Raw genomic sequence first — 18,890 nt, forward strand, 5'->3', positions numbered from 1 at the left:
ATACTCTCCAAAATGGCGCTATAGGGTGACGTAGAGGAGACAAATTGTTGAATAAAGTCATTATTTTTCTTTTCTTTGTGCACAAAAAGTATCCTCGTAGCTTCGTAAAGTTACGGTTGAACCACTGATGTCACATGGATTATTTTACCGATGTCCTTGCTACATTTCTGAGCCTTGATCATGTAAGGACCCTTGCTGTCTATGGAGGGTCAGAGAGCTCTCGGAATGCATCAAAAATATCTTAATCTGTGTTCTGAAGATGAACGAAGGTCTTACGGGTTTGGAACGACGTGAGGGTGACAGATTTATTTAAATTTTTGGGTGAACTATCCCTTTAATTTGTCTCTTGATAAAAGTTAGATAACATTGGTCAATATCCACAAATATCCCTATTTTGTAAAGGATTTTGGTATTGTGTTGGATCACCAATATAAAACCAGTTGAGAAATGCAACACAATCAATGATAGACATGAAAAAGACTGACAGGTTCTACTCATTGTGAAATGGTCACATTTAATGAACAACTTCTCATTTTATATACATCTATAAAAAGAACCCAGATACAGGTTACAAGAATCTAAAGCTAATACATACATTATTAAATAATAAACTTTTCTCATGTTAAAGATACATATCATAGTTTACAAAATATGATCAAGGAGAATTAAGCAATTATGAAGGTTTGAAAAGAAAGAGGAAGAAAAAAAGCAAACCACAAACAAATAAACAAAAAAGTTCTAAGGTTCTAAAATTATATTTTATTCAATGATAAACAAAAACAAAGCGAAACAATATTTCTTGAAGAAGGTAGTATTAAACTGTGATATTGACTAGAAAAGTCTGCAAATACAGATGGTGAAAGGCAAATAGGCAAAGAATGAAAAGATGTTTTCGAACGGTGCTTAATCTTCAGATGGTCTGACACGACACGTTGTTCTTCCGGTTACAAAAGGCGGTCCAGAACAGTCCAAACCAATTTGTTATTTACAGTTTCAACTTTGTGTTCAGGGGCCAAAAAAATGATAAAAGGAAAAGCAGTAAACAAAAAGAACACAATAGATATCAAATGATGGCCTTCAAAATAAATGTGTTACTCCTCAGTCTTTGAAGCTTGTGAAGATTTCGTACTGCCAGTTTCAATCCCTTACAGACACAGGCTTGGGGAAGCTAGGGATCATGGAAAAAGAAAAACAGTCCAAGTCTTTGGCATGATGAGTTAGCTGTATGTCGTGGAAATCGATGTTACACAAAATGAGCTTTTTCTGTCCTTGGAACAGTTTGAAGGATCGAAATGGGCTGACAAATCTTGTGACAAACGAAAATGAGGTGGATGCATTTTGTTTTGTTTGTTTGTTTGTTTTCTTCTTGTGCTGCCAGGCAGGTGAATCTCGTGTCCCCAAATATTTTGCTCCCCTGGGGTTCGCTTCCTGTGTCTGCATCTGGTCTGTCATCGTCAGAGATGTTGAAGTGTTTTATTGTTCTTTTGTCTTCCTTTTGTAAATGTCAGCGTTTATTAATCTTTCTAGGTCTTTCTTCTTTCGTGAGAAAAAGAACTTGAATTAAATTATCAATGCACGATATCTATTAACATGTGCAAAATAGAAATAGAAGACTCCTCATTTTTTTTCCACAGGAATGAAGCTTACACATCTGGAAAAAATGAAGAAAATAAAATATATGTTAGCTTTTTCATCTCATTCATATCTTTACCTGAAGGGCAAAAATACATCTGGCAAAAATGTTCAATGATAACCATAGAATCCTCCAAAATAACATTTATTTATTAAAACTGTGATAGCTAGCTGTAAGCATCATTTAAATAAATAATATTATAGAAAGTTTCGAATAAACTTTTTATTTGAAAAACTGTATGTATAACCAGTGCTGGGTAGTAAATGTAATCTGGATTATGTAATCAGATTCCAAAAAATAAGTACTTGTAGTTTGATTATATTACATTTTACAATGTATATAATCAGATGACAGTTACTTTTTTTATGGATTATGTGATTACATATTCACATAGGGGCACTATGCATAAAACAAATAATTTTGAAATGTATTATTGATTATGAATGGTAAATTTAAAACAAGTTCCATGAAAAATAATCTAAAAAGTAGTCAGAATACAGTACCTAAAATGAGTAACCTAGATTACGTTACTAACTAAAATCTTCATCTTGATTGTCATAATATTCCTATTTTAAAGTAATTTTAACTAATTTATTAATTTTTTTGTTTGCATAAATTATAGTCAATACAACAAACATGGTGTATAAATGACATACATTTTAAATAATACACCTTTTTCATGTTAACATAACGACAATTATATTTGTGGCATAACTGTAATGAAAAATGGAGTGGAGAAATATGTGCTTAATTGTCATGAAAATAATTGTTATAATACAAAAAGTAAGCTTCCTTTATGATTTGATGTGAAATACGACTTGGACATGAACTTGACAGATTTTGCATTTTGCATAACTTCTGAACCTTGGAATGGTTGCTAGATTTAGTCACCATGTTAGTGTATCTTCAAATAAATGACAGTCAACTCCTTAAACGAATTTGAAAACATTCCCCAACAGAGCACTTTTATACAGTGGTCAGCCTACTACAGTTTAAATTACCAACACAGTATTGCAAATGAGAACAAACAGGGGCCAATGAGAGCAATATCCAAATGGCTCCCACTTCATGCCAGTGGGAAGATGTAATTGGTGAGCAGCCACCCGTGATGTTGCCTTTAATTTTGTCTTGGCCTGTTACGGGCTGACCAATTAAATCTCGCTCAGAACGGCTGGCTGCGGCAGTATAAGGCGAAGGTATTTCTGCGTGTACGTGGCCGTCTCGGGAGGGCGAACACATCCTACCCCTGAGGCGCTATCATACACTTCCTCCTGCCTTTCAGCTCCATGCATGAGCTTGCTTTAATTAGAGATAGGCTCGTTATGCCATGTTGCTGAGTTGGAGATAACAGGCATGCTGTAAACATATGGCCCGAGTGCTAATGAATCTCAGGCTTGTTACTCGACTATCTCCTCCGGCTTTCTGACTCGTGCAGGGGATCGATGAGGTTTATTTGGCTGTAAGCACCAGTAACCGGGTCTGTCCCTCAGTTTCTCAGAGGTTCTGGGTGGATCGTGCCGGTCTAATGAGCCGATGGTCTCTGGTTGGGTGTCCTGTATTGTAACCGGCTGTCAACAATCTCTACAGTTTTTCAGGATGGAAGCCACACTGTAATGGTGTTCATTTCACATAATTACCAGAAAGCCCAACAGTCTTTGTTTTGAGAGGGAAACTCTTCCAGTAGTCTGCCGATATCTAGTCCATTAGGTGTAGTACTTATGACTGTCAAGAGCGATACAAAAATCACATTCTGGAAGTACTGTGAGCACTTGGAAGATGCATAAGTCTGAGTGGAGTTAAGACGACCACCACCTTCAAGACTCAAACCCAGATCCACTAAGACCTAAATAAAAACCAGACCCCCTGAGACTACGATCAATACCAGACTTCTTAAGACCCAGAACAATACCAGACCACTTAAATACCTATATCACTAGTACACCACCAATTACCCAGACCTCCTAAGATCCAGATCAATGGCAGAACCACTAAAGCCGAAAATATACTTGTTCGCGTTCTGCTCGGGCTCACGGACTGTTTGCATGACATAAATTTTGTCATCAGTTCTGTCTGTTGATGTCTGCGCACACATCCTAGTTTTTGCGTCCGTGTGGACTTGTGTAGAGACAACAGCGCATGTGGGAGTGATTTTAGCCCTTGAAAAGAATGGTCTACAAGATGGAGCTTAAAGACCCAGACCAGACCCCCTAATTCAATACCAGCCCACTGTGATCCAGATGAAAAGCAGAACCCTAAGATCCAAACCTAGACAAATACCAGACCCACTAAGATCCAGATCAATACCAGAACCAATAAGATCCAGATCTACACTAAGACTAGACCTCTCAACGTCTGCAACACGGTTTTCAACTAAAATTTTTATTTTTTATGCACTTTGTCTGTTCATTTACATAACAACAGCATTTTGGGGGCCTGAAAACGTAAACTTTTGAAGACGGCTTTCAAAGTGCAAGTTTTTGTAAAGGATACCATTATCGTCTCCATGTAAACTATGTAAACAATGATGCCATATGCATGCTTATTACGTATTCAGTCTATAGCAGGGATAGGCAGCTTCGGTCCTGGGGCCTCATTTACTCATTTATAAAGCGTGCGTACGCACAGATTTGATCGTAGAGTGTGCGTACGCTTAAATCCACGCCAACGCTCATATTTATAAAAACGGTCTTTGACGTGGAAAAGTGCTTAGCGTCACGTCAGGGTCCGAGCAGACATACGCACTTTTTATTGTCGGAGTAATGCAGAATTTTTCAAATGTAAGCTGTTCTTGCAGGTCGCTGTTCTAAATTATGATGATTGGTGATATTTTAATATGCAATATGTTAATGATATTAATTAGGAGTCGTTTACAAGGCAGAGAGCTGAAACCATTCAATTGCGCGCAAGTTCAACATAATTTGCAATTCATAGATTTCACATCTGAAATAGGCGCGTACGCTCGTTTTCTGTTTGTACGTTCATTCTATGAATCGCACGTACGCATTTCTGAGAAACGACCGTAAGATCAAATTTAGGACGGTTTCTGCGCAACATTTTATAAATGAGGCCCCAGGAGGGCCAGTGTTCTGCAGAGTTTAGCTCCAACCCTAATCAAACACACCTGAAGAAGCTAATCAATGTCTTTAAGATCACTAGAAAGTTACAGGCAGGTGTGTTTGATTAGGGTTGGAGCTAAACTCTGCAGGACACCGGCCCTCCAGGACCGAAGATGCCTATCCCTGGTCTATAGGAATGCATAAAATGCATATATGCACATAATGTTTCTTTACATCGCCAACTACTGGCCTGAAATGCATAATACAGCATTTTTACAACATTTTTATCGCAAACCATTTTGACAACATTGTTATCTGTATATGAAACTTTTCAAAAATGCAAAGATGAAACTTTTCAGTTTTTTAGTACATTGTTGTTGTGTAAACATACGTTAAAGGGATAGTTCACCCAGAAATGAAAATTGCATTGCTGTCTATGCAGGATCAGAAAGCTCTTGGATTTCATAAAAAAATATCTTAATTTGTGTTCCAAAGATGAACGAAGGTCTTACGAGTTTGGAACGACATGAGGGTCGTTAATGGAGTAATTAGGGAGTAATTAATGACAGAATTTTCTTTTTTGGTGAACTACTTTAAGACATGAGAAAAAAGTTGTCTATTTCAATGAACTGAATTGACAAATTCGTAAATGTATTGCAGCACTCATTTACTAATATAAAGACATTTTGTAAATGGGCTGCGTAGCCATTGTTCTGAATTCTTCATAAGGTATGGCAATACAGTGCCAAGTAGTGGCTGAGTTAATTATCACCATTAGTACCTTGGAAATAGATAATTGGAAATAGATAATTGTGTCTTGTCTGAGAGCCAGACCCCGACTAGAGGGGCCGTCACATTTACCTTTATAAACTGCAGTCATTTCAATTGAAATCCAAACAATTGCTCATTTTGCATGAAGGCGAAAGGTTTTCCCATTCAGATTTCACAACAGGTTCAAGTTGGTCATGTGAATTTGTTATGTTGACCAACAGAAACCTGCCTGTGTGATTTTTGTGTGAGCTGTGCTTCATGCCTCACTACACTACGGCGAAATTTTGCCAAAAATGTGACCACGACTTAAGCCTAATTGAACATTTATAAGTTAGGTGAACTTTCAGTGAACTACTTCAAGTTTTAAGACCCAAACCAAGACATTGAGTAATGAGACCCAGACCAAGGCATATTTTATGTGGTCTATAGAGGTCTGAAGACCAAAACCACAAAATCAAGACTCCAACTCTGATAATGAGGGGAACAAACATGACACTGCTTTGGTTACTCACTGTGTTACAGTATCTCTTTAATAAACTATATGTGCATAAGTTCTGACTATTAGGTAGTTATTGGTGTCTCAAGTGTAGTGTGAGCTTGTATTGTACATAATTAGTAAAAGTGTAGTCCAGCTGCATGAATAATGTGGTAAGCCTCTTATGATTTATAAATGCTATGTCAGAGATTATGCTCGTACATTGCTCATTGTTCACACCTCATGCATTGTTCGCATTGTTTCACTGAAAGCTCATGATCCTTTCTCACATAAGATCAGTGAATGAGATGCATGGAAATAGCATTGCAGTGAGGTCACGTACCACATGATGGACAGCAGGACGCAGGCCAGGAGCAGGTGGGTTGACCAGAGAAGGGTGGAGCAGGCTGCTGTGGGTTCACCCACTCGTGGTGCAGCTGAAGGTGGTCCAGGGGTGGTTTCTGCCAGGGGAGAAGAAAATGGTCATTATTTCTAAGTATTTTACCAGGTACGGGTTTGTAAATCCATGGTTCTTGTACAAAATATGGATGAATGACGAATGACAAAATTACATTTGATTAATTTGTTAATTCCTTCAAAAATACATTAAAAAGCAACACATTCAATGACTTGAATACAATGAGAATGCTTTTAAATGTGATTTTGATCTTTTTTTTTTTTTTTTTACTTTTTGGCTCTATATATATATATATATATATATATATATAAAGAAAGAGTCATGTGGTGCGACCACCAATAACTCCCAACAGACCCAAGTGTCAAGTTGAATAAGTCACTTAAAATATTGAATAATTTGATCTTTTTTTATGACTAGGCAAGGTAGTTTCAGGTTATTAAATGTCATATGGTGCAACCATGATGGTGCATCCAAAAAAATAAAAAATAAATAATAATAATATAATTTAAGTAATAAGATACAGTATATACATTCATTTATTTTCATAGTGTAAGAAAAATATCATATTGCTTTTTACTTTGATTATACCACTTTTGTTTGATGGTGTATAGATATCAAATGGTAAAAAAAGCCATTAAAAATGAATGGATAGATGTTGGAAAACAATAAAATATATTTACTCACCCCTAACAATACATAAAAAACAAAGTGAGCTGTGATTGGTCACTTTACATATCAGTTAGGCAGTCTCTTCCTGTGTAAGTGAGTGGGTCTTGGCCCAATTATTGGACCCGATTTTAAACCAAGAGTCAAAAGTCTGCTTACATGAGACATTCATTGTAATAAAATAAACTTTATATCTGTAACTCATAATACAATACCATTACAACAATATTTTGAGTTAACTAAACAACTGCTCCACTGCCATCTGAACATTTTCATGCTGTGCAGTTTTAAATGCAATTGACTTCACAACTGTAAGCAGATATTAGTTATTGTTTTTATATCACGTTTATTGTATTTTTTCATGCAGTGTGACAATGTGTGAAATGACTCCCTGAAAAACACTGCAGATAAAGTAGAAAGAGCTGTCTTGCGCAATGACTCATCTCAAATTAAGCAAACAAAATGCTGAAATAACAGGCAAAGGAGGAATTATTACAAGGACATTCTCCTGTTTTACCCAGGAGAAAAGAAAGAAAAGCTTTTAGAGAGAGTGTTTTGACACACATCTCACAAAACTAGCATGCAATTCTGCTGACTTTTTGATTCTTTCCTCCGTTCCAAGTATAGTGTGGATTAAATACGCTGAGTGCATGGAGGGGGTAGAAACTCAATACCGTCTACTGGATCAAACTGAGCAGGGCAGCCGTCACTAGATATTACTTCTAATAACAGTCATCAAGTTGTCAGTGCTATTTATAAAACAAAATGTACATAGGCTATTACTAGGGTTTTCAAGTCAAGATTCTCTTTGTCTGCCCTGAAAGGACCACAGTATCAGTACTCTTAAATCCCAAACTGGGATGCAGTGATACTAATATTGCATATAGGCCATCAGAACCTCAGCTTTATTTATTGTTTTCTCTTTTTGGCCACTGAATCACTCAAAATACGAGCATAAAGACAGTTTGTAAGCAAAACTGTACAAAAGCATACAGAAATTACTTACTGTTGATCTGCACACTGGGTAAACTAATGCTATGGAGTCCAAAAAAATTGCTTTCAATTTATTAATATAATTTTTTTAAAGAGTGTTTTTTTTTTTTTTTAATCTGTCCTCTCTAATGACATGATTTTGTTTGGCAGTAGTACATACACTGCGTCGTCGTCTTCCTTTTACCATCAAGGGCCAATGTTTGCTTCTCTGGAATTGATTTCCAGGAGCATGTTTTACCTTTGTATGTAAAATGTTTAATAATTACCTCCTTCTATGTATCTGTGTTGTCGTTTATGACAAACACTTAAATTTAATCAATTGATTCAATAGTCTTTTACTAATAAAATCGACAAAAAAACATCTTTACACTGCAAAGGTGCAAAAGTGACATATACTGTAATGTAGTCGATTATTCCCCTCAATATTATACTAATGATTATTAATGTATTAATGTTGATTAAAAGAATACATTTAAAAAAGTTTTTGTGTTTGGGGAAACAATGCATCATATTCTGGCTATGCAGGGAAAAAAGGCTAAGAACCGTTTATGAGTTTATTTATTTGGTAACACTTTAATTGGTCACACTTTATATTAGGTGGCCTCAATTACTATGTATGTACATAAAAAAAATAAGTACAATCTACTTATTGTGTTCATATTGTATTGTAAAACACATTTACTGCTATTGAGGTGGGATATGGGTAAGGTTAGGGACAGGTTAAGAGGTATGGGTAGGTTTAAGGATAGGTTAAGGTGTAAGGGATGGGTCAACAGTGTAATTATAAATGTAATTACAGAAATTAATTACAGATGTAATTACATAAAGGTATTATTAACAATATAAGTACAGTGTAAGAACGTGTATGTACACAATAAGTGCATTGTATCAAATGATTAATTTAAATGTAAGTACATAGTAGTTAAGGCCACCTAAGTGGGATAATTTCACATTGGTTATCTTAGCAGGATGAAAAATAAAATGTTTTTTTTTTTTAATTAATTATAAATTATATACTGAAACCATGCAAAGAACGTTCCTCATCACTGAAGCGGTCCATGACTTCAGTCTATCGCAAGTTACACACTCCTGCAAAAACTCTCATTATAATCTGTGATGTTTTCTACACAGAAAAATAAATATCTTTTTACATTTTATCTGCTCGGTTTATGATGAAAGAATTTGCAAGCGTGCAGAACTCAGTTGGAGAACACGCTTAACAAAATAATATAATTTGAATGATGGGGTAGCAGTACAGTTCATAAAATATGTTGTACAGTTGAGAACCTGCGCATTGATCGATAAACTGAAGAGACGTGACATTTAAGGATTCTGTGATTGAAGGGATGAAATAAATAAAATACAGTTTTCAAGATGAAGTAGGATTCGAAAACCATTTACTTCCATCATATGATGCATTTCAGGAAAACAGAATTGTCAGTGAGGGGGAAAAAAATGGAGAACAAAATATTGAAATTTTATTCCAGGAACTGTTTGGATGGTGAAAAGTGGCTGTAGAATGGAGTCAGAGCTGAATCCACATCTTTGCAGTGGATTGTGAAGGACAACTCTCAGTTCTCAGAAGGCTTTGTGACTGGAGGCCGAAGGCCAAGCTACCAAGAAAATCTCATTGTGTTTTCTTTTGGATAAATTAACTGAAGAACTGAGCACAACTTGACCAGGAACATGATTTGAGACTATACATGGCTATTTCTGGTGTCAGATTAAATATGGCATCTCCTTTATAATTTTCATCCTTAAACTCAACAGAACCTGATGTCAATTCCTCATTAACCTCAGAGTGCATCAACTATTCATTTGTTGTTGAACCTCTCTGACAGCAGAGGGCAGCGCGACTTTGAGATGCAGGGCTCCAGACGCCGTCTCTTCATTATCAGCCGCTATTATTGTTTTATGAGAGAACAGAGATCACGGGGGCAGACGGGACCGCCATTACAGTGAATAGGAGAGTAGTGTGCAAACGGTCGGCAGCTCATGCATACCTGGGATAATGTCGCTCTCAGTGGTGGAGGTGATGGGCTTGGGTTCCTCCATCCAGGGGGTGGCATGGACTGCCACGCTCCAGTCGCTCCAAGTGCCGATCTCCATGTCCTTGGCCGCCAGTTGGATGATGTACTCTTTCCCCGGGTAGGCGTCGGTGATGGTGTGGGAGGTGCTGTCAGAGAGCTCCACCTGTCAATCAATAACAAGAGAGCCAATCAGGGATATGGAACTTATGGGAAAGAAGCGTGTTGTTGAGATGATTACATACGAGATGCACAGCATGAAGAATGTTTCATTAGAGGTGTTTGTGGGGAAAGGGTTGATCAGCGGTTTTTGGGTGGGTGAGGGGGGCTTCTTGCCGTAGCTAACAGGAAATGATGGGTGCAGGGGTGGGTTGAGATCATGATGCAGGCTGGATTTGAATATGCATCTTCCACATAAACAAAATTCAATTTCAATAACTGGACTTCAGGAGATTACATGAAAGCAAACATTAATCTGGAATAAAAGACAGATCAATAAATAAATAAATATTTAATAATACATGTTTAATAAATAAATAAATAAGTAATTAAGTAAATAAATAAATAAATAAATATTTAAAATAAATAAATATTTAATAATACATATTTAAAAACAAATAAATAAGTAAACATAAATAAATATTTTAAAAATAAATATTTAAAATAAATAAATATTTATACTTTCACATTTTATAAAATTATCAGTACAGCAAATATCTATTAAAATTATATTTACATTATAATAATATTAAAATTATAATATATTAAATAAAACATTTATATCTTTTGTGATATTGCTGTATTGATCATTTATATATTTAATATAGATAATAATATTATATTTAATATAGATATATTTGTTTTGTATAATAATAATAATAATAATAATTGTATTTAAATAATTGGATGTTAAACTATTTGAATGAATTGACTTCAGTTAAGTATAAGAATTATTATCATTATTACTACGGTTTCTTACCACTAGATTTGCATTTGTACTTGGATTTGTATAATGACACTTTATAATTACATTAATATTTCAGTAAAAATGAAACTTTTTTGCTCATTCTCATAGAAAATCTCATAGAAAATGCAATATGACCAAACAACATGTCAGAGTCCTTAAATCTGTTGATAGTCCACTTCCTGTTTGTGTGCTGCAGTGGATTTGCACACACCTGAGGACCACCTGTGGACTCTTTGGTGCCTGTCGGTAATGAGGGTCACTTGACCACAACAGAGGAGGGGGCACAAAGAGGCTGGGAAGTCCCGTGCATGTCTTGGCCGCTTTGAGGAGGGGGAAATTTGACTAATGCACTGCAGCTGAGGCCTGTGGAGGGAGATGAGTGATGGTAGAGACAGCCCAGCGTCTATGACTCATCCCACGCATCCATCACTGGTCTGTCCTGCACTGCTGAAGCTCCGGTCTGGAACTCAACATCATGTGCGGCACTCAGTCGCAGTTGCTCAATCTGTGCTTTTCTCGCTCTTTATCTGTCACACAGCAGGACTGCGGAAAATTCTGAGCTTTCTTTTTCAATTTATGAGCTGGAATGTGGATTTAATTGGCATTGACCACAGAATGTTGAACTGGAATGACAGGAAGAGGAATTTTAAATTTAATTTAAGTCATAAATTTAAGAGTTGCATGAGTCCAACTATATATATATATATATATATATATATATTAGTGGTGGGCATAGATTAATTTTTTTAATCTAGATTAATCTCACTGTAATCTTGGAATTAATCTAGAGTAAAATGGCTCATTTGAATTCTGCCAACTAGATCAGAATAAGTTTACTACTAGTAGTAAACAACTAGCAGTCATCAAGAATTTAATATTGATAATAATACTGAAGACATTGTATGATTATTCCTTAAAGATAAGGTTTTAATAGTTTTAGTAGTAGTAGCCTATTACGTTCTGCCCAATGTCTTCAAGTGAAACCGAACTTTTATTTTGACGGGTTGCCGTGAGGATAGTTTTTCTCAAATGAAACGCTCGAATGCTCATGAAGTGACTCTCAGAGCAGTTCTGGAGATGTTGTTCATGTATTTATGTCCTCATTTAGTGAGACGACAGACGTTAATATCGCCGCAAGCGTCGCACGCTTCTGTATGAGTGAACAAACCCACGCGTCTGCGCCATACATTAACACAGAGAAGTCATATTTAAATAGACGTTTTGCGGCTTAATATTTACAAATAGGAGTGGGAGTGTGCTCACTTGTGTGTGCGCTTACGTTTGTTTGTGTGTGTGTGTGCGAACCGGGGCGGAACGCGATACAGAGAGTGCGACCATGTAACGTAGAGACAGAAATGACTTGCCGATTTCCATTGGGAAGCTTCTTAAAAATAAATTTTCCTGAAGCAAACCCGCGCTTCATAGCTGCATCCATGTTAGCACGCATACACACAGCTTCAAGACTCGCTCGCCCCTACAGTGCTATTCGCTAGGTATACATCCGCTAAAATATCGAGGTGAAAGTCATCATAGCTTGCGTAGTATAGACCCAGCTCCCAACCCAACTTTGAGAATAGATTAACGGCGATATTTTTTTATCGCCCGATAAGAGTCTCACATTAACGCAGCACGTTAACGCCGATAACGGCCCACCACTAATATATATATATAATATATATTTATTTATATATATATATATAATGTGACGGATCAGTGGCCCTCCCCTCATTATCATCACCACCCGTCCCTTATTCGCCGCCTTCACCAGGCTCCCGACTGGAGTGGGTGGATGAGAGGAGGCGTGGGATCAACGCGGCTGGCGGCGTGTGATGAGGCACAGCTGGACTGAATGAAGCCTCATCACCGCCGCTGTTAAATGCCCAGCGCCTCTCCTCGGGAGACCGGTCTCTTCCCCGCATGCACGCTGGTGTCCTCGTGGGTCCAGGAAGGGTGCGAGGGACATCGCGCCACCGAAGACGTGAGCTGCCGAACCCGCGGTCCGGACGAAAGCCGCACCCGTGACACGGCCGCCGGACCAGGATGTCGGGCCGCATAAGTCCTACCAAAGGCCGTGGACGACGTGTAAGAGCCGCCGCTGTGATGAAGCCGCCGCCTCGCGCCCGGACCCGAGTGGGAGCGTGCGGCCGCCGGACTCCGCCCCTTCCTGGACCCTTCCTCCTGGAACACTGCCCTCCTGCACAAGCCCCGCAGCACGACGAGGACACCAGACCCCCCTGTTTATTTTGGACACTTCTTTCCCTGGACACTTTATTTTGTTAATAAAAGCCTCTCCGAGGCCTGACGCCACACCCACTGTGTCTGTCGTTGGCTCCTCCCGTCACTATATATATATATATATATATATATATATTTTTTTTTTTTTTTTTTGACAGAATGTGACCAGTTTTCATTGTTTATTTTAACTAATTATGCCTTTTTTTTTTTTGTTTATCTGATGTATACATTTTATCAAGTGACAAGGCTTAGTAGTTGAATTGTTGTCAAAGCAATTAAAATGTATTTTTTTAACTCTAAAACATGAAATGTGGAGTTATCTGCTTTTGCTATATTACAAACTTTAATATGTAAAAAAAAAATATATATACAGTATATATACTTTCAATGAACTTTAATTTTGTAAATTACCTGTATTTGTTTAAGTTATTATTACTTAATCAAAATAACCCAACTGCAGTTTGATTAATATTACTTGGAATGCGCAATAAAAACTAAAATAAAATAAAATAACGTGATTTCTGAAAAAAAACAATAAAAAACGCAGTTATTGGTTTTTGCAAATGAACTCTTCATACACACACACACACACACACACACACACACACACACACACACACACACACACACATATATATATATATATATATATATATATATACACACATATCACACCTTCAGCAGTTTTTAAAATTCTGCACCTGTTTGCAAACTCCTTTGAAAATCATTTCAAATTGTGGAATTCAGTTAAAATGCAAAAGGCGTTCTCAGTTCAATTCTGAATGGAGCACAGACATCTCGCACACATGCCTGGTAGAGGTGAAACAGCAGAATGGGAGAGAATTACTTCGCCCACAAAGCGAGATCCCAGTGCAGTATACAAAGTGCAAAGCATATTTTCTGAAGAATTTACTAGTACTTCATTGGCTCCCAGGTCTCCTAAGTACAGCTGTACAACACAGAGAAAGAGTGAGCGGGAAAATTGGAGTGCGTATGCTGTGAGACTCAGAGAATACCTCATCTGCACCTGAACTGCTCACAACAAAGACCAAAAGAGCTTTTTTCTTCGGTGAATTTCCACTAGCAGCGTCTGCAAGTCTTTCCATCTAGCGTGCACAGACAAACACAGCATGTGTGGCGGTTAGTCTCCGCATTTACATTTTAATTGAACTTTATCTTTCATAATTGGAAAAGAGAGCATTGCTCATTTCCCTAGTGCTCCTCAAAACCCACAAAACAAAAGCTGCATCCTTTTCATTTCAGATTAAACCACGTTCTCCGCGCTCTCCCCACAGTGTCCACTGAGCACCTGGGCTGTCAAGTGTTTGATTCGATTATTATCATACTGCAATGTTTCGTCCATCTATTGTACTATATTTCCAGCTGAAATAAACTAAAATGGCTTTGAATTGTAAATGTGTGCTTTTCATTCTCAAATTCCCATTCACCTCAGTGACAGTTTTTCAGCTGGCGTGGCTATTTCTGGATGAATGTTATTGGAGAAAGAACGGTATAGATATGGCATTGACCATGGAATTGGCATTGACATTTTAACTGATACTTTTGAATGTTAGCGTCACATATGTATGGGTTTTCTAATGCAGTAGGTTTGCTCGATAACCCACCCGATACAGCGTTGCACTTGTGAGGAGAAGCACTCCTGTGAAAACTACAGTTCGACCAAACAGCTCAAACCTGCGTAGAAAGAAGTTAAAATAGCAGGGTTTCATCAGCCAGTGCGTTTTTTATGTCACTTTTGCATTCGTTAACACTATCGAGTAGGTTTAGGATTGGGTTTGGTGCTATTTTCCAACACAAAATAACCTTTTAGTGACACTCCCCAGACATTTGAATTATGAATCAGTGCAATACGTAGCTGAACAAACATAATAAAAAGGCTGTACCTTAAGCAACATACATAAAAGTGTGGCCACACTCATCGTTTTAGCGCCACTCACTGGTCATTTCATTTTGAAACTACTGTGAAACATGCAATAAGGTACATAATATCGGTGCTGCAGAAACATAACCACAAACACACATTTCCAATGAGCCTGGGCAGGAAACATGTCTGATAACAGCCATTATTTTTTCAGTTTAGTTTGTTCAGTTACATACATCAGCTGATTTTATTTACAAGGCTGTTTTGAAACAATAAGGAGATGAATGAAACAAATCAGATTTGCTGTAGCCATTCGGAGAAATGCCAACGGACATTGAATGTTTGGTTCCACCTGCAATTCTCCTCCACAAACCATTTCCCAATTACTGTCCTTTTGTGAAAGCTGTCAACACCAGAACTGGTAGTGGGAGTCAAAATGTCCTTCGTAAGCCCTGTAATTTTAGGATACATACTGTAAACCCTCAAATAAAACACAACACAACCATCAGTTAGAAATATCTAGCTGGTGGAAACCCCTAGCCAAAGATGAGCTTTAAAAGCTAGAAAAATCTTCAGCTTCCTGTTGTGCCGAGAAAGACAGAGAGTAAGACAGATATAAAGAGTCGAGACAAACAAGTATGCATCCGATGTCTGAGACGCACTATTAGAGAGAGCTATTTATATAGCCGTATCATTATGTACCAAACACGCTCTGACCCTCATACATGGCTACGCCTCGACAATCCCAGGCGCCTCGCTGCATCCTGGGCATTGTTCAGTGCGGCCAAAGCCCATAAATAAGATTAGGTGTAAGTCTTGTCATTGAAACAGCGAGGAGAGGATTTCTGTCCTATACTGCAGTGAGTGAAACAATGAAACAGCTGTACACAATATCACTGGGTCCTCATGAGACAAGAGCTGCCTTTTCCATGTAAATCTAAGCTTTTGTCCCAACCAGCTGATTGGTTTCTATTTCTGTAGTGTTACACCCATAATGACATTTTATTGGTTCAAAATCCATCTACATATAGCCATCCAAAATGTAGGTGACTTTTTTTTTTCTTTCAGTGGAACAGTTAAGAAGATTTTTAGCTGAAATGCAAATCAATGGCTACCGGCACTTTGAGAGTGCAAAAAAAAAAAAAAAAACTTATCAGGTAAAATTAATACCTGTGGCTCCTGAAGATATATCGAGGTCTTATGAAGTGAAAACGGAACATTATTTACAAAATTATTATGATTTTTGGGTGAACTGTCCCTTTAAGCAAGTTGTAATTGGCTATGATTTCTGTGTAGATTATTGATTTCAATTAAGCAGTGTTGTTATTGTTAGCTAAAAGTAAAACTTTGGGGAAAAAATAAAAAATAAAATAAAATCTGTAACTGAAATAAAGTTGAAATAAAATAAGCTATAAATATTAGATGAAAAAAAAATAGAAATGTTATCTTGGCAACTAAGTGAAATAAATATAAATATATTTGAATATTTGAATACTAAAATCTAAACCTGAAAAAAAAAAAAAAATAAATAAATAATAATAATAATAACTAAAGCTATGTAGAAATAGAAAAAAAAGCACATAAAATTACTAAAACGAAAATCAAAATGTAAAAATAAAATCTAGCTCTAGTATTATTAGATGCTACAATATTACAAATAATATTGTAATAACACTGCGATAAGGACAGGCAAATTACTTACCGTTGGAAATGTTGTGGTGTGGTTAATACACCACATTGTTTAAAAGTAAATGGGTAACCATTGTAATATATGAATTACTTTAAGATTTTAAATAAGACTTTATAATGCATTATAATGCAAGACATTTATAATAAATTACATATAAAGACTACACAGAAAATGTTACAGTATAGAGAAATCATCATTACTTACATGTTTAGGGATACAACTTTATTTTAAGGTCCAATTCTCGCTATAAACAAACCATTAACTATGATCTTTGCCTCAATAAACTCCTAATTTGCTGCTTATAAGAAGTCCATCCCTGTTGTCCTTCACATCGAAATTCACCAACATACTGTTGTTGTTTAGAGCTGTTTTGGACTGTTTTGACTTGTAAACATAAAGCAATATTATGGATGGAAGATAATATATAATTACTTGTGGATTATTGTGATGTTTTTATCAGCTGTTTGGACTCTCAATCTGACGGCACCCATTCACTGCAAAGGATCCATTGGTGAGAAAGTGATGTAATTCTACAATTCTCCAAATCTGATGAAGAAACAAACTCATCTAGATGCTGGATAGCCTGGAGGTTAGTACACCTTCAGCAAATTTTCATTTTTGGCTGAGCCATTCCTTTAATTTATCACAATTTCCAAACAATCAGTAATTTACACTGGAATAAAAAAATTAAAATATCCTTCCCGTTTGCTTTTAGCTATTACAGATATGGGAACAGATTATAAAATGTACCAAGCGGTCTTTCAAGTGCATTAATTTATATTAAAATACAATTATTTTAATTGAGCTTATAATGAAAATCTTTTAGAGTTATGTATGTTATGTAAATGTAAAAAATAGCACTGCATAATGAAACCAGACACAAAGTAAACAGACATTAGAATCTATTAAACAAACTCGTTTTTTGGTCTCTTTTTTTCTGCCCATTCAGGGGATGATATCAATTATTTATTTATTGAGATGCTATTCAGATCTCGTGCATATTTCATTAGTGCTCATATTGCATGAATAGTACAGACAAATGGGTCTCTGGGCTGGTATTTTGCCTGAATTTTGCAACTTGGAACTGTGGATTTGAACCTCAGAGGAAAGCTTGTGTTTACTCAGGGATTAAACTGAATTGGACCACATTAGCACTTCTTTTATTTGGCTAGTCTTAGCTGTTTTTTTAGCTTTTCGCTTGCCATCCCCTAATTCTTTGCTAATTCTTTGTTTACGGATTACATCCTTTATAGAAAACTGCATAGTCTTTATGTTCAGATCCAGTAGAAAAAACTTTTATCGAATGACTTTAATCAGTTAGTTAGTTTATTCCCATCTCTTCCTCTAAAATGCAGAACGCACCCGTGTGTATTCTTGGAACAACACAAACACTTCCCTCGGTGTGTATTTCAAACCATCACTCCATGTAATTCAGGTTAATGCGCATACTTGGTGAACCGCAAGTTCTAAATCGGTTACTTTGAGAATTAACTGTGTTTGTTTGCACTCTCGTCGTTTGCAGAAGATGGGCATGGGAGCTGTAAACCATCAGCTGGAATTAGTCGTCAATGATCTGTGATGCTAATTTTGAGCACTTCCTGTTCTGCTAGACTTCCTGTAGTAATAGGAACGGACACATCAAGAAAAAAGGAAGGTGAACTGACACAATGAGGAAGTTGTTAGTGCTAAGTGCAAATGAAATTAGTCCTGCAAATGTAAAGCTCAAGTGTCCAGATACAGTCACACATTTCCTTTTCAAGAGTTCAGCCTTTGAAGATAAAAAGCTGACTTAGAGTGCAGTAATGAGTCACAGCACACTGAATTTTTTTTATTTTTATTTATTTTTTTATAATCTGGTGCTATGGAGTTGATAGTATGTTTGAGAGCATATTTTTGTGAGTGTGAACTTGTTACACAGAACACTTGAATCACATCAAAAAGGCCACTTATACACTTTAAAGACTTAAATCTGGCACTACATGAATATTTTGGGCCACACACATCCAATACTTATTGTTAATATTATTAGCACCATTTTCCTTTATGCATTATCTGAGCTGAGACAATTTCCAAGTTA

At 36.7% G+C, this 18,890-nt stretch overlaps 1 protein-coding gene across 3 annotated transcripts in view; it reads right to left on the reverse strand.

Annotated features, from left to right (window-relative positions):
- Positions 1-504: 504 nt before the first annotated feature.
- The window catches only part of cntfr (ciliary neurotrophic factor receptor), a 206,143-nt gene continuing 187,757 nt past the window's right edge, over positions 505-18,890 (reverse strand). For all 3 annotated transcript variants that reach the window (XM_058789387.1, XM_058789389.1, XM_058789386.1), the window contains 3 exons: positions 10,016-10,205; positions 6,279-6,396; positions 505-1,651 (listed from right to left, as the gene is read on the reverse strand). In XM_058789387.1, coding sequence (XP_058645370.1) covers position 1,651; positions 6,279-6,396; positions 10,016-10,205 — 309 coding nt within the window. In that variant the 3' untranslated portion in view covers positions 505-1,650. The remainder of the gene's footprint in view (positions 1,652-6,278; positions 6,397-10,015; positions 10,206-18,890) is intronic.

The sequence above is a fragment of the Onychostoma macrolepis genome, chromosome 10 (genome assembly GCF_012432095.1).
Source record: "Onychostoma macrolepis isolate SWU-2019 chromosome 10, ASM1243209v1, whole genome shotgun sequence".
Lineage (NCBI taxonomy): Eukaryota > Metazoa > Chordata > Actinopteri > Cypriniformes > Cyprinidae > Onychostoma > Onychostoma macrolepis.